Consider the following 17,388-nt stretch of genomic DNA (forward strand, 5'->3'; position numbering starts at 1 on the left):
CGGTAGAGCTTTGGACTATCACTCGATGGGCCGGAGTTCAAATCCCCCGGCCGGCTGATGAAGAGTTAGAGGAATTTATTTCTGGTGATAGAAATTCATTTCTCGCTATAATGTGGTTTGGGTTCCACAATAAGCTGTAGGTCCCGTTGCTAAGTAACCAGTTGGTTCTTAGCCACGTAAAATAAGTCTAATCCTTCGGGCCAGCCCTAGGAGGGCTGTTAATCAGCTCAGTGGTCTGGTAAAACTAAGGTATACTTAACTTTTTATGAGTATTTGGAAGAATTTAACTTGTAGAATACAGAATAATTGGAGTTTCAATTAAAATTCGTTTACAGTGTATGAGTATTTGAAGCAATTTAACAGATTGGCAATTTGTAAAACATATGTCAGCAAATTATCACAAAGGTAAATTAGGCCCCTTTTGAACTGAGATACTTAATATTAATTAAGTTTAATTTTGCAGCTGCTGATGGAGTCTTCTTGATACGACCCTCTACACGCTCAAGTGATCCTCTGACTCTCTGCTTGCAGTACGGTGGCAGAACATACAATATCAATATAAGGAGGCGAAATGATGCTCATTATGCACTGGGAACAGAAAAAGTTAATGAGATGGTGAGAACAGTATTATGTTTTGTCATTCTTGAAATCTGGTGAATATTAAACTTCTTTGTGTTTCCAATCATAGTAGACATTTTTAAGCAACTCCTTACTGTAGTTTGCGCGTGATGAGATCTGTATTATAATGGCACAGAGTTCTTTAGAAAAGCTTGAGCAGAACTTATAGGGATAGGGTATTATATTGTCACTTACATTGTCACATCCGCCAACCGATTTTGTTCCTTTCAGCTCTGTTTTTAACTAGTCTTTCCATTTTATGTAATGCGCTACTGTATTTGGATGATTGGAGCTATTTAATCATTTCATTTTGAAATGAATTTGTTTGCATAGGTACATGTTCAGAAATTTTTATTATTTGTTTTTTTATTTATTTATTTTTTGGGGGTTTATCACAGTCATCCTATTCGACTGGGTGGTTTTTAGAGTGTGGGGTTCTGGGTTGCATCCTGCCTCCTTAGGAGTCCATCACTTTTCTCACTATGTGCGTTGTTTCTAGTAGCACACCTTCCTGCATGAGTCCTGGAGCTACTTCGGCATCTAGTTTTTCCAGATTCCTTTTCAGGGATCTTGGGATCGTGCCTAGTGTTCCTATGGTGTCCCATGGTATTGCGACATCAATGAGTGATACTTTCTTCTTGATTTTGTCAATCAACGTCACGTCTGGTCTATTGGCACGCATCACGCTATCTGCTCTGATACCATAGTCCCAGAAGATCTTTGCCTGATCGTTTTCTATCACTCCCACAGGTTGGTGCCCATACCACTTATCACTGTAAGCTAGAAGGTATTTCTTGCACAGGCTCCAGTAGAGGGCTTTTGCTACTGTATCATGCCTCTTTTTGTTCTGGTTCTGTGCAAGTGCCAGACATTCGCTTTCTATGTGGTTTATGGTCTTGTCTTTCGTATTGCACCTCCTGCATATGGGTGAGATGTTATTTTCATCTATTGTTCTTTGGACATATCTGGTTCTTAGGGCCTGATCTTGTGCCACTGTTAGCATTCCTTCTGTTTCCTTCTTGAGTTCTCCCCTCTGTAGCCATTGCCATGTTTTCATCGCTGGCCAGTTCTTTTGTCTGTCTCATGTACTGTCTGTGCATTGGTTTGTTGTGCCATTCCTCTGTTCTGTTTTTCATTCTCTTGTCTCTGTATATTTCTGGGTCCTCATCTGCTTTTATCAGTCCTTCTTCCCATGTACTCATTAGCCACTCGTCTTCACTGGTTTTCAGATATTGCCCCAGTGCTCTGCTCTCAATGTTGACGCAGTCCTCTATGCTTAGTAGCCCTCTCCCCCCTTCCTTTCTTGTTATGTATAGTCTGTCTGTTTTGCTCTTGGGTATAGTGCTTTGTGTATTGTCATGTGTTTTCTAGTTTTCTGGTCTATGCTGTGGAGTTCAGCCTTCGTCCACTCCACTACTCCTGTGCTGTATCTGATTACTGGTACTTCCCATGTGTTTATGGCTTTCGTCATGTTTCTGGCGTTGAGTTTTGACTTGAGAATCGCCGTAAGTCTGCATATATACTTTCCTGATCGTGTCCTTCATCTCTTGGTGTTTTATATCCTCTCCTTTTATTATTCCCAGGTATTTATATCCTGTCTCATCTGCGTGTTTGATGCTATTCCCGTCTGGTAGCTTTATCCCTTCAGTCCTTGTTACTTTGCCTTTTTGTATGTTGACCAATGCACATTTTTCTATTCCAAACTCCATCCTGATGTCCCCAGATACAATCCTTACAGTCTGGATTAGGGTATCCATTTCCTTGATGCTCTTACCATACAGCTTGATGTCGTCCATGAACATCAGATGCCTAATTCTATTGCCTCCTTTCTCGAGTTGGTACCCAGCATCCATCTTCTGCAGTACTTTTATCATGGGAATCATGTTTACTATGAAGAGTCGCCTTGAAAGATCCCTCTCCTGATGTTAACCTCTGCTAGTCTTATCCCAGAGCTTTTAAGTACTGTATTTCCAGTTGCGCATTGTATTTTTAAGGAAGCTGATGGTGTTTTCCTCTGCCCCATATATTTTCAGGCATTCTATTAGCCACGTGTGTGGTGTCATGTAAAATGCTTTCTTGTAGTCAGTCCATGCCATACTTAGGTTGGTTCTCTTCATTACCATTTTGTCTATTAGGAGCTGGTCTTTTGTGCCCTTACACTTCCTTTTGCAGCCTTTCTGTTGGTGGGGGATGGTGTTTGTATCCTCTAGGTAGTTGTATAGACTTTCACTGATGATACCTGTTAGCAACTTCCACATTATTGGTAGGTAGGTGATAGGCCTGTTCTTGTCTTTCTGTACTAAGGATGTTCTCCCTGTGGTCATCCATTTGTGCACATAGTGGTTTGTGATACAATGCTGGAGTTGTTCTGCTATTCGTGGGTGTAGGGCCCTGAAGTTTTTGAGCCAGTATCCACGGACTTCATCGGGACCAGGAGCTTTCCAGTTGGGCATTTTCTTTAGTTGGTGTCTGACTGTGTCTGTTGTGATCTCGGTGAATCTTTGTTTTATTCTCCTGATATCTTCTGCCTTGATTTTTTGAAGGAAAGTTGCATGTTTGTTGTGTGATACTGAATTGCTCCATATGTTTTCCTAGAGTCTCTTACTTGGTTCGGCTTCAGGAATTTCCTGGTGGTTGTCTTCCCCTCTTAGTTGGTTGTATAGTCTTTTCTGGTCAGTTCCGAAGAGTTTGTTCTGTTGGTATCCTTTGTTCCTGTTCATTTACCGTTGGATCTTATGTTTTATATCTTCTATTGTGTTGATTAATCCCTTCTCCTGTACTTTGTATTTCTCATTCAGTTCCTGTCATGTTTTCTTGCTTCTTAGCCTCTTTTCTGCCATCTCTTTCAGTTTACTCAAGAAGATCTCATCACCATGATTTGTTTTTCCAGGCGCCTTTTCCAAGGTGTTTGCTGTTTTGGTTTCTGTTGGGTTGGTTGTGATGGTGGTGTTGGCGTTTGTATCCCCTCTACTCTAGTCTTGCTCTAGCATATGCCAGGTTATTTGTTTCTGTGATACTGGTGGTGTGCATTAGTCTCATTATTTCATTAACTTCACTTGTTTTTTCCTATAGTTTCTTTGTGTTGTAGGTTTCCATGGAGGGGATATTTGTTCTTTCTGTATCTGGCTTCATCCACTGCCTGATCTTTTCCACCCATTCCGACCACTCTGTCACATCTTCAGTGTTGCGTCGTGTGTCGTTGTTTTCTGTGTCATCGTCTCTTAGTTCGTCTTCTTGTCCTTCGTTGCTGGGTGTTATTTCTCTTTCCAGTTCCTCTCTTTCTGTTGTGGAGAGCCAGTTCTTTTCTTTATGTTCCTTACTTGGTCTGCCAGCCTCTGTTCTGTTTGAGGGGTGTTATTTTTCTCATTCTAGATGTTGACCAGTCGTCTTCTGTATACCCTTTCTGTCGGGTTGCTTCTGATGTAGCATCTCCATATTTCCTTATTTTCTTCTGTCCATTTCTTCCTCTTGTTTGCCTCTGTAGCTTCAGTCTCTGGTTGCTGGTTACTGTCGTCGTGGTGGTCAGTTGCTGGATGACGACCTCCAAGTACCTGACCGTCCTCCTTGTTGATTAGGTTGTATACCTGGCTGCTGGACGAAACTCCATTTACATTGTTGGCGTTTATTCTTTCATTTCTTTCCATCATTGCTGACTTTTGCTATTTAACCCATAGCTGGACCCTACCCCATCGAGAATAGGTACTCATTTACAGCTGAGTAGACTGAGGAAATTATGGTAAAGAGCCTTTCCTAAGGAATCAACGCCGAGCAGGGTGGCCACCCATCCAGTGACTGACCAGCCCCAAAGTTGCTTAACCAGTCCATCGATGAGCTAAACCACTCTGCCACGGCGCCCGTATTATTATTATTATTATTATTATTGTTATTATTATTATTATTATTATTATTATTATTATTATTATTATTATTATTATTCTCACCCACCTTGCTAGGTTGTTATCTTTAAATCTGGATCTAGGTTGCAACCTGCCTCCTATGGATCTGACCCTCACTACCCTGTTTTTCTTAGAATTTCAACGGTCTCATAACTATCCTTGCTGTGGCCAGCAGTACATTTTTCTGGAGCATGACTGGTTCGAGGTTTGTGCATCTAGTCCTTTCAAGGTCCATCTTGAGGTTTTGTGGAATTACTTCTACTATTCCGAGGATGATAGGTACTACTTCCACTTCAGCTTGCCCATTCTCCACGTTTCCATCTTTAGATATTGGTACTTTTCTGTTTTTTCTCTTCTTTTGTCCTTAACTTTTGTGTCTCATGTTATTGCTGCATCTTTTAGGGATACTTTCTGGGTATCGTTATTGACCAGGTCTAGGTCTGGTCTTGGAGCCAGTATCACGTGGTCATTCCTTGTATTGAAGTCCCACATTATGCTGATTTTTACTTCCAGCATTATTATTATTTTTATTGTACCACTTGCTTGTACAAGATAGGCTATGTTCTTGTCTAAGACACTCCCCAACCCGTTGACCGCTAATCCCCTACTGACTATTAACTTTTCGAACTGAACTTGCTTAGGTCATAGACCTCAGCTGATTGGTCTCTTATAATTGAAAGGAACCAGTAAGGGTCTTTGATGTATGGCGCTCATTTGAATTGCCAACGCCAAACCCCAACGATCGTATGGCGTTCGACGAATCAGCAGTATCCGTTCGTTACTCTCGTCACAAATGCATACAAACAGCGAGTAGATTTTCCGCTATATCTCAAATATGAATTTCTATATAAATCAGTTCATATATGTAATAGATATAACCCCATTTACAAACGAGTTACGTTCCGAATGGCTGTTCATATTTTGATTTGTTCTTAAGTTGGTTTTTAATATGTAGTGCATAATTTTTGTTGATGTTTACATTCAAATTTTGCTGTGGGCACCTATTCTGCTGGTAAGAATTTTTGCAAAAAACAGAACACGAGGAAGAGGAAGAACGTGTTCCTTTAACCCCTTCCCTGATTATCTATAGTATTCTCGTAACTAACTACCATATATTCTTCTTACAATCACGAGAATATTTGTTAATAGTCTTAAAATATTCCTACTTATTTCTGTCTTCCCGATTTAACTTAGTTTGTGATGAATACCCGTTTTCTATATTTAGTATGTTTTTCTTAAATCATGGAGTCTCATAAGGAATTACTTTAGATGCTAGAAAGGTAAAATGAATACTATATTTGGAATGTTGCTTGGATCTAGATTTTATTTTCTTCTATTTACCTTCCTAACATCCAAAGTAATTCCTTATAATACTCCATGATTTTAAAAAATATACTAAATATAGAAAATGGGAAATTTAGACAATGGATATTCATCACTGACTGACTTAAATCGAGAAGATAAAAATAAGTAGGAATATTAAGAGTATGAACAAATATTCTCGTGATTATAAGAAGAATACATGGTAGTTAATCACGAGAATACTCTAGATAATCAGGGGAGGGGTTAAAGGAACATGTTCTTCTTCTTCCTGGTGTTCCTCTGTTCTTTGCAAAAATTCTTACTAACAGAATAGGCACCCAGAACAAAATTTGAACTTATGGGTGGCAAAGGGAGAGCTCCGAACACAGTTTTAATTTGTGACCCTGCCTTTCGTATTTCTGAAAGTTCGTAAAGAGGGTAGTGTCTGATATATATATATATATATATATATATATATATATATATATATATATATATATATATATATATATATATATATATATATATATATATATATATATATATATATATATATATACAGGGTGTTTTGAAATTAGAGGCCCCCTCTACAGCATAAACTAAAGTTGATATGGACAAAAACAAAAGTAATTCAGAACAGGTATTTATTTAAGTTTCTCTCTGAGTATTTAATATTTTGTGTGGCCTCCATCTGCCTGTACCACAGCCTGCATTCTTGAGGGGTATGATTTCAGCAAATCATAAAAAAGCTGAGACTCAAACTCCATTTCCCTGAGCACTTCGGTCACCTCTCTTCGCAGGTCGTCAAGGCTTAGTATACCATCATGGTTCACTGTGCTTGTTTCAACACGATCCTTTAAGATACTACCAATGTTTTCACACACATTAAGGTCGTGGGAGCTACCTTGAAATTCACTTGATGATAAGAAATCATACCAGTATTCCAAAGCAGCTCCTGTGTCTGAGGAGCCTTGAAACATGGTGCCTTATCATGCAAAAATGTGACTTGTTCAACAGGTAACACATTTTCAGGATTTTTGAGGAAAGGAAATACTCCACCAGTAAGCACAGCTTCTCTGAAGTATTCACCATTCCATGACTGTTCTTTTTCTTTGATGATCCACATTAACCATTTGGCTGTGAAACAGAGAAAAATTCCCAAACATTCAGGAAATTTCACAACTTGGCAAAAGTGCACATCATCGCTGATGTCATCCAACTTTGCAGACCAAATGCCTTCTCTCTATTGCTGAGTGATTTTTTAACAACTCACGATATACAGCACTATAACCTCTCTTCTTTCCCCTTTTTGTTTCTTGGTCTACCCACTGCCTCACCTATGATGTCTTTTGACTCCTGAGAAAGGACTTCAGGCCTTCCAAGATTCTCACTCTTTTCGCGATGACAATCATATGGATTTTTGTTCCAGGTTCTTTTAACAAAGGATTCATCTCTTTTAATGTATTCAGCTATCCAAGAACATGAAATGAAAAATGCGCCAGCATCCCTGGCCTCTCTTAAGGTTATAGCCCCGATTCGGTCAATCCATCTGATTTCCTCCGAGTCGTTAGCCATGGCTGTATTTAACAACGTCACTCAGTATCAAAATACAAGAAAAGTCAAATGAAAAATAGCTTAATAGAAACTTAAAACAATGTACTTGGAGATAGGCTATAGCAGAAAACTTCATAACTTTCCATATATATATTTAAAACTGAGTTAGTGAAAGTGGTAGCGCTATCTTTCTCTCTATCTCTCTCGAAAATTTATAGGAAAGTAGGAACTAATGTTTTTATTGCATATTTATTCTCCCTTTATATAATTTAGGAAATTTATGCAATATAAATTGTAGGTACAGCACATTACTGCAGACATCAAGACTAAATGCTCAGTTTGGATGGTGTACTTCCTTTGATATTATACAGTATCATTTAATTTTGGGGAAGCTTTGCTTTAATTTTTAGATGATATGAGTCATTCATAATTTTTGAGGTGTACATCTCTGATTTATTAGTTGCCTGTGTTTTGGTCTGATCTTTGAAAATTATTATATCCCCATTCACAGACATACAGTGCAGAAGGTTTGCAGTCCTTTTCTCAGGTAAATGTGGGCGATTGTTTCATGGCGGTGTACATTTTAATGAATTGTGTGCCCAAATAGTTTTAAAAGGATAGCAATTTGTTTTATGTATGTAATATACCGTTATTTTTTTTCCAGACATTCAAATCTGTTGATGAATTAGTGTCTACATACTCAAAAGAACCCATCAAACTCCAAAGTGGGGACCGTGTCAGGCTCACAAGTTCACCTGCTAAAGAGGACCATATATATGTCAGGTTGCCTATTCCAGTCCAAAAGAAATATTAATTGTAACGCATTCCATACTCTCCAGTTTTTGCTTACCATATAAATTTCCCTATTTTTAAAATAAATGTATCTTCATTAGTTTTGTTAGAATTACTGATTACTGTATGTTATTCTGTTACATAGCTTATCATTAAGCGTGAAGTTGCATGTTGACATTGCTATGATATTCAGGTCTTGTTGCATCAGAGTTGTTACTTTATTTAGCATTGTTAGTAATTTTAAGGTCTCAGAATCTTGTAATATGCCAGACATTAAACCTTTTACTACTGGTGTGTGTTATTCAAAAGGCACCTGCTGTTATAAACTCAAGTACTATCATAAACCGTTTTATAAAGGAGATCATAATTAAATATGGAATAGAGTTGAGAACAGATTTCGAAAATAATGTGTTTGAAAGTTTAATAACTCAGATGGGATTGATCAGGTACCAACTCAATCTTCATTTAAAAGGTTACCTATTCATGGCAATTGCTGAAAGGATGTATTTTGTAAAGAAAAGTTTTTACAAGAAGCTGACTACTAATTTATGAAAGACTTTTTCTTAAGAACCAGGATTCTTTTTATTTTACCATCATTCATCTTCTGAATTGTGAAAAGGGTATATATAAGTGCTTAAGAAAACAAATGAAGTACATATCTACATAGAGCAAAGGTCAAACAAAATGAAACACTGAAAATAAAAAAGGTAAATGAAAATTATTTTACACGAAAACTGAATTATTAACCAGGCCTTAGGGACATGGATAACGAGGACGGGTAGGGAGTCCCCAGCGATGTGGGACCACCTTGACGTGGTGAGGGGGCTCTTGAACCCCAGGAATCTGTTCCCGGGTTTGAGTCCAAGAGTCCCATAGACCATTATATATTTCTTTGAATTAATTTTTGTGGAATTTTCCGCATTTTCTAAAATTTATTGGACCTGATAAACTGGAAAAGATATCATAACTGGGATTGGGTTTATATCCGAAGCTAAATAATGTGAACTGTGGTAGGACCATCAGTGGCCCGATAATGTTCGGACCTGAGAGATATCAGGTGGAACTGTTCTTTAGGGCTGGACCACCGATTCCACGGGGTCCGGTTCTGGGGATAGGACTCTTCAGCATTCTATCTGATTTGCCCATAACACGATTAGTGTGGGGATGATAGTATTCTCGTAATACCTTCGGTCCTAGCAAGCAGGTTTGGCTTACACTTGGGCCACTATAATCATGTTGTGCCATCCCCTGTGGGGTAGGGTAGGGATGCGGACATTTGGGAGTCAGTTCTCACTTGTGCCATTGGTGGAAGAATAATCCCCATGAAAGGCTGATGATATCTTTTTAAGGTTTTCAGGTTTATTATTGATATTTTTTTTTTACCCCTCTCAAATCTTTATGCCTAGCATTTATAAGGATTCGAGTACTGATGGTGCTGTTCTGGCACAGATGATGACCTCTGCACCCACCTTGGAGGTTGAAATTTCTCCAAATGTTGATGACTTCTCGAAAAATAAATTGACAAAAAGCATCAATAATAAATATCCTGATCCCCCTCCTGACTTCCCCTCCCCTGGACCCTCTAGCCATGCTTCATTGATGACGACTTCAAACAAGGACAAGGACTTCTCTAAAAATCTTCATCCAAAATTAAATCCTCACCACAGCCAGGTTGTGTGAAAAATTTGAGAATGCTCGATATCGAAGACTTGCCAGTCTGTTGTGATTCTAAAAAGATCTCGACAGCTCTGAAATCATTTAGAACTGTTGTAGAAATCAGGATGAACTTAATTGATATTGAATCTAATTGGGAAGCTTGGGTCACCTTTAGTAGCTCTAAAGGCTAGTAGTATGATAAGTGCCATACAAATAGGTCAAGTTACAGTACGAGGAGCCTTAACAGACAGAGCTGCCAAAGACATGTACGTTTATGTGCCATCTAAATGGGCTCAGGATAAACCAGATAGAAATCAGAATGCAGAATTTAAGGACTCCTAAACCTCCTATGTGGGTGGTAGCTTCAGCCAAGGAGGAAAATTATAACTACTATAAATTTTGCAGGTTTCTTCAGAAAAAGGTGGGAGGAATAAAGACCGGTGATATTTCTTTTTTTTTGGGGGGGGGGAAAGAACACTGTTCTTATTCATGCCAAATCCACAACCCAAGCATATATGCTGACCTTGTTGGACATAAAAAATGATGAAATGATTACGAAGATCAAGCCCCACTTAAACTTTAGTTATGGGAGAGGAGTACTATTTGATAAAGACCTTTATGACATGACAGAAAAAGAAATTCTAGAAATGAGTCCCACTTCAGTTTGGAGAGTGAAAAAGGCAGCTATTTCCAACATGATCATTTTAACATTTGTAGACTCTGAAGTACCTGCTCATGTCATATTTGAATATGAAAGGGTACGAGTACGTCCTTTCCAGCTTTGAGTTTGGCCACCCATCAAAAAACTGCAAAAATGCTAAAATTTGTATAAATTGCTCTGGTGCCCATCGTTATGATGAATGTAATGGAAAAGCAAAATGTGTTAATTGTCAACTGGAACATAAATCCAATAACAAAAATTGTGAAATTTAGAAATTTGAACTGTCTGCACTAAATAAAGCCAATGCAGAGCATATAAGTTTTGCAAAAAGACAATTATGGCAACAACCTAGGAGCTATGCTCAAGTTCTTAAGCCACTACCTCTATCTACCACTAGGGGTGTAGTGGCAGCACCCTCTAATGTAGCAGGTGCATCAACACCTGTGGTAGTGGCCCAGCCATCTGGTTCAGGTGCTTGGCCTGTTGAGGGTAGAGCACAAGCGTCCAAGGAGGATAAGATGGCACTTGACCCAACCACCTTGGAATTGTCTCAGGCAGAGTGTCTGCCTGATATAATAGAGACTAAGCTCGATGCAAGAACCTCAGCCTGAATTTAAACAAACTGACAAGAAAGGGAAACAAAATGACACCATTAAATCAACAGATAATAAACCAAACCTGTCAAGACCGGTCCTCTCCAAATCATCTCTTGATAATACTCATAAACAAAAGAGAGTAAATGAGAAGGCTCCATTCAAAGGGCCTTCCACCAAGCCCAAAAAATAGTTTTCACGTCAATACTACAATGGAACTGTAGAGGTCTTAGGGCTCGAAGTGAAGAGATGAAGGTACTGCTCCATGACCATAGCCCAGGTATTTTGTGTCTCCAGGAAACTAAGCTTGGAAGCACACAATATAATCCTGGGTTAAATTACAGCATAAATAATTCTCCACAACCAATCGGAGATAGAGCTAAGGAAGGTGCAGCAATTATTGTGCACAAGTCGTTGCAACACTCTTTGCTATCAATTAATACTCATCTCCATGCTGTAGCAGTAACTTTCATTTTAGACAAGCAAATTACAGTTTGCTCCATCTGTCTTCCTCTTGATTTGGATTTCACTTATACATTAATGATATTCATTTACTGATCAATCAGCTTCCTACTCCTTTCCTCCTCCTTGGTGATTTTAATGTTCACAATCCCATATGGGGTGGGAACACTGCAGATGCCAAGGGTAGGATGTTGGAGGGTATTATGGATGATCATACCATCACTATACTCAATAATGGAGGCATGACTTACCATAGCATCTTCTCCAGTACTTATTCGGCTACCGACCTGAACTTTTGCTTATCTAGTGCTCACATTGATTATGAATGGTCAGTAAATGAATATCCAAATGGGAGTGACCACTTTCCAATTCATATAAAAATAGTTAAGAATCATCCCTCTGAGTCACCTCCCAAATGGAAGGTAGATGAAGCAGACTGGAAGAAACTTAGTGAGTCTGTTCTCATGGACAAGAATGTAAAATCATTTCCATCCATCTTGGAGGCATATAATTACTTCAATGACACCACCATCAACAGTGCAATTGCCTCTATTCCAACAACAAAAGGGAAGCCCTCTAGACCAGCAATTCTTTGGTGGAACAAAACCTGCACTAGTATGAGAAAGATCACTAGAAAATGCTACAAAAAGTATAAGTGGAGTGGAACTGCCCAAGCCAAAGTTATTTACCAACGTGCTGTAGCCAAGCAAAATAAATATTTTAAAAAAGCAAAAAGAGAGTCATGGATGTACTATATTAATGGCATTAGCTCAAAAACACCATCCAAAATGATTTGGAAGAAAATGAAAAAACTAAATGGCAAGTTTGTCCCTGAACCTCTGCCTACCCTTAAGATAAATGGTGACCTAATCACCCAACCAGAGAGGGTCGCAGAAAAATTAGGAGAACATTTCTCGAGAATATCGAGTAGTGATAACTATTCTGTAGAATTCCAAGACATTAGAAATGCCCAGATTTCTCTTGATTTAAGTGAAAATAACTTTGAACCATATAATCAAAATTTACACTGCAGGAACTCAAAGATGCCTTGCAGAATACCAAACCATCAGCCCATGTGAAGATAAAATACTTTATGGAATGCTGAAACATCTCCCAGCAAAGTCAAAGAAATTTCTTTTAGATATAATAAATGAAATCTGGGAAACTGGTATTAATCCTAGGAGCTGGAAATTATCGCTAATCCTCCCTATGAAGAAACCAAACAAGGATCCTACTTTACCCAGCAGCTGCAGACCAATAGCTCTCACCAGTTGTGTTTGTAAGCTGATGGAAAAGATGGTTAACACCAGACTTGTATGGGACTTAGAAACAAATAAATTTCTTTCTCCATCCCAGTTTGGCTTTAGGAAAACTAGATCTACGTAGATCCCTTGCTCAGGCTCTCAAACCAAGTACAACAAGGTTTTGCTAAACAATGCCAAACAACAGGAGTTTTCTTTGACTTGGAAAAAGCATATGGCACCACATGACGTTATAGCATTATAAAAAAGTTGTATATGATGGGCATTAAAGGAAAAATTATCAGATTTATTAATTCGTTTTTATCAGAAAGATATATAAAGGTAAGAGTTGGGAATCATGTATCCTGACCTTTCTTACAAGAAGAGAGAGTTCCTCAGGCTAGTGTCCTTGATGTCACCCTTTTTACTATTGCCATTAACGGAGTATTAGAAAAGATATCATCACCAGTAAGAGGCTCTTTATTTGTAGATGATTTGGCTCTGTACTGCACAGGATATGATGCAGCATCTACTAGCAGGTTCATGCAAAGAGCCATCGACAAAGTAAGCAAGTGGGCTAATGAGGAAGGGTTTCGATTTTCCGAATCTAAAACTGTCGCTGTTCGGTTCTGCAGACGCCGAACTAAGGAAACCATTCCAACTCTTACCTTAAATGGAATTATTTTACCTTACTCTACTGAAGTAAAATTTTTAGGAATGGTCTTTGATGAAAAGCTCACTTGGAATAATCATATTGTCCAGTTAAAAGTGAAAGTGAAGAGATCACTAAATATTTTAAAAATAGTATCTAATTTTAATTGGGGTGCTGATAAGAAATCGTTGTTAAGGCTTTATAATGCAGTATGTTTATCTAAGTTAGACTTTGGCTGCCAAGTATAGTCATCTGCTTCAAAGACTAAACTTAAGAAATTGGATGCTGTGCATGATATGGGGCTAAGGATCTGCACTGCCACTTTTAGAACTTAACCCATTGAAAGTATTTATGTAGACTCCCATCAGCTACCACTGGATTTAAGGAGGCATGAGCTAGGTCTGAGACACACCATGCAGCTGAAAAGCTCGAAGGAGAATCCTTCTTTTGAGACCTTAAAACAGCGTGACTCAAGTGTTTTTGGATCTAGATCTTCAATACCATTTCAAATCAGACAGCTGGGTGAACTGGAGTATGAAAACTTAAAAACGCAGAAGATCCTACAAGTTAAACATCCTGCTATCCCTCCATGGTTTATTCCAGCAATAGATGCCTGCATTAGAGAGAAGAAGAAAGATCGTTCGGAAGAATAAGTCAGAAACAAGTTTTTGGAGCATGATGAGAGGCATATAAATGACAGGAAAATCTGTACTGACGGATCAAAATCGGAAGATGGAGTAGGATGTGCAGTGGTGTGTGAGGGAGAATCATATATAACCAAGTTTTCAGACTCCTCATCCATTTTCACTACTGAAGCAACAGTCATAGTTGATGTTTTAAATCTTGCCTCTGATAAGAAATTTCAAATCCACAGTAATATATAGTGACTCAAGGAGTGTTTTAGAAGCTCAAAGAAGTTTAACCCTACCCATCCCTTAATTCAAAAGGCTCAGGAATGGCCTTTTTATCATTCTGTTCGCCACAAAACAGTAAAGTTTTGTTGGATTCCTGGGCACAGTAGTCTATAAGGGAACGAACTGGCTGATAGTAAAGCAAAGGATGCCGCTAGATGTGATTTCTTAACTGATAAGGTGCCACATTTGGATATGCGTCCAGTTATCAGACGATACATTCGTACAAAATGGCAGCAGAGACGGACTTTCCCCATTTTATTCACAAATAGGAAGTATAGAAACATTAGAAAAAGTATCGATTTTTGGAGTTTGGGTTTTAATCGTAACAGAAAATTTGAGATCATCCTAACACGGCTTAGGATTGGCCATACCTGCTTCACCCATAGCTATATTTTATTTAGAGGGAAGCAGTGTCCCAGTTTGTGCTCACTGTGGTGGTCAGCTACCGTTGAGCACATGCTGGTGCACTGTCCTAAATTTAATCGCTTTAGGGCAAAGTACTTACTAACTGGGAAGACTATTTTAGAAATTTTAAATGATGATGTTGAGGTAGATAACCTTACGTGTTATCTGAAAGAATCTGGTTATTTAAATGAGATGTGATTTCAGTATATTTAATAAAAAGATTTTAGTCATATTTAATCTTATACTAAGTATACTCGTATGTTTTGGAAATAAAATTTTAATATATACTTATTTTTTGTTGGTTCTGTCTAATAGCATTCTTCATTTTTTACGTTCATATTTTAACACTGAATTTTACTAGTATATCATCATTCACCTATTCATTATTAATCATATCATTAATTTATATATTTCACCTTCATTACGGCGCTGAATAATCTTGATGGGTTCCGGCACTTGATCTTCAAGACCTAAGTTTCATAATCAATCAATCACGGGTAGGGAGTAGACTTCTCCTGGACTTAGGGTTCTGAAGGTTTACAGGGTCATTTGTACCCACAAAAGAAAAAAATTATAATTAGGGAGAGCTGCTTGACGATATAAAATGATTTCGCATGCAAAGATCTATTGAAAGTACCCTCAGGTTACTGCAGAGCCACACTCAAGGTGAGAGCTTGCACTACCTTCTGTTGATTAGTAAAAGGTTGAAACATATACAAACGGGATTGTTAAACATTGATTCGTATTTCTTAACACAGCACAAATGCATCAGATCACAGATGCTTACTCCTTCGATTAGCAGCACTCTGGACACAAAATCTCACATGACCCAGCCCCATCAACTTAAATATGCCTGAGAGATATTTAGTTAGGTAAATCTTCCTGTTGTAAGAAAACTTGAAGTAGGGTGCCAAATTAGGCGACCTTCTGAGTGAACAACATCAGGAAATTATATCTTGGAACCTTGTAATGTGGCTGTAAAATTTCCTGGTAAAAAGTGAATTAGTTCATAAAGACTCTATCATCTTTGTATCTCCAACTATGAACATTACATTCTTGAAGTAAACTGAATCAGATGAAGAGGACAAGACTAACATAGCCAGCCCATAAGTTTTGACCCACAGGCATTGAGTTAAATTCATGTTCAGTGGCTAGGAGTGTAAGCAGATCCAAATACATTGACCTCCAAAATAAATGAGTCATAAAACTCAGACAAGTGTTCCTGGGATAAGTGTAACCACCTGGTGGATGTGGAACTTCATGGTATCAAGTAGATAAGACTAGAACTTGAGTATCACCTTACTGAATAGCATGAAGTGTTTTTCAGAGTTAGAAACCTTGCAAGTCTTGCCTCGGCCAGAGGTGGGGAAAGGGATAAAGACATAAGAATCTCTGGATTCCTCAAAAGATATAACCAGAGCACCATAAGGGTCTGGAAACCAATAATACATATGGTGAGGAGGCGTCAGTGGTTCCTGTTGGATCTTCCTCCTAGGGCACGGTGCATTACAGCTCCCTAGCCTTAAATGGAAAAATATTGTAGCTTCTAAAACTTGCAATGTTGCAGATGTAGCCCTTGAGCAGCTAAAACTATCAGCAAAACTATAGTAGAAATCTCACCATCATTGAGACGTTGACCAATCTGTCTTCAGATGAGGAGGTTTGTACAGTAACCCAAATGGTTATGGTCACTCAGTGCAGACTCCTTTAATTTGGAAGTGATCTGGTCTTGTCCATGAACCAATGTCGTAGCTTGGGTTCCCCATTTGCTAAAACCAACAGGAACTACCAAGGCCATTAAACATTCCTTTCAATGACCAGTTGGACTAAAGGCTAGACCTAGGTTTGGGAAAAGGAAGATATATTTAGCCAGAAGGCCTTAGAAGTCAAGAAAGCGTAGCTCATTCCCAAAATATTCTGTTTAGAATCGGGTAGCAAACTGCTGAGTTTGAGGTTGCGTGGCAAAGCAGCCATTGGCAGGCAGGGCATGTTCCAGCTTACTGGAGGAGTCAGCCATCTAAATTTACCTGATGCATACCTGGGGATTAGCAATATATTTCATCCATTTTTGGCATACCCAAAAGTTTTGGACGAGTGTTATGGCTGAGTCATATAAAAGACCCAGCTCCAGGCTCTTGCACCCTTTAACATTAGATAAAGAAAATGAACAGGGATTTCTTCAGTATGATTGGTAGGCATAGGAAAAGTGAAAACTTTGCAATAAAATAATTATACTTAAAACAACTTGACTTTGACAACGTTGATGTTCGGGTAACGTATACTGAAGATTCCAGAGTTTGAAGGTGTAAAGGTTGGCATCCACAGCCAAAAACAAAACTGGATATTCACAGAAGACATATGAAGATGACCATTCACTGAAGAATCCAAAGTCGACTAAACACCAAAGATTGCTAAGCTCATTATCGACCGAAGATTATAAAAGCTCTCGTTATTCACAATTGCAGAAAGAGTTCAGAGGTTCTCATGCATATTCACCAAGGACTGACAGGGGCGGGGGCAACTATAATCTTTTCAGAGCTTAGGGCATCTTAAGGTCTTGATCTGGCCCTACCTGGACCATACATAATGTTAAGTGCAACATTATGGTAGAGAGGGAAGTGATGCATGACATTTCCTATCTT

General features: G+C 38.5%; 1 protein-coding gene across 5 annotated transcripts in view; it reads left to right on the forward strand.

Moving 5' to 3' along the window:
* Nucleotides 1-8,451, forward strand: part of LOC136826864 (B-cell linker protein-like) — an 850,768-nt gene extending 842,317 nt beyond the window's left edge. For all 5 annotated transcript variants that reach the window (XM_067084364.1, XM_067084365.1, XM_067084367.1 and 2 more), the window contains 2 exons: nucleotides 464-615; nucleotides 8,035-8,451. In XM_067084364.1, coding sequence (XP_066940465.1) covers nucleotides 464-615; nucleotides 8,035-8,184 — 302 coding nt within the window. In that variant the 3' untranslated portion in view covers nucleotides 8,185-8,451. The remainder of the gene's footprint in view (nucleotides 1-463; nucleotides 616-8,034) is intronic.
* Nucleotides 8,452-17,388: the final 8,937 nt, after the last annotated feature.

The sequence above is a fragment of the Macrobrachium rosenbergii genome, chromosome 41 (genome assembly GCF_040412425.1).
Source record: "Macrobrachium rosenbergii isolate ZJJX-2024 chromosome 41, ASM4041242v1, whole genome shotgun sequence".
In the NCBI taxonomy this organism is placed as follows: Eukaryota; Metazoa; Arthropoda; class Malacostraca; order Decapoda; family Palaemonidae; genus Macrobrachium; species Macrobrachium rosenbergii.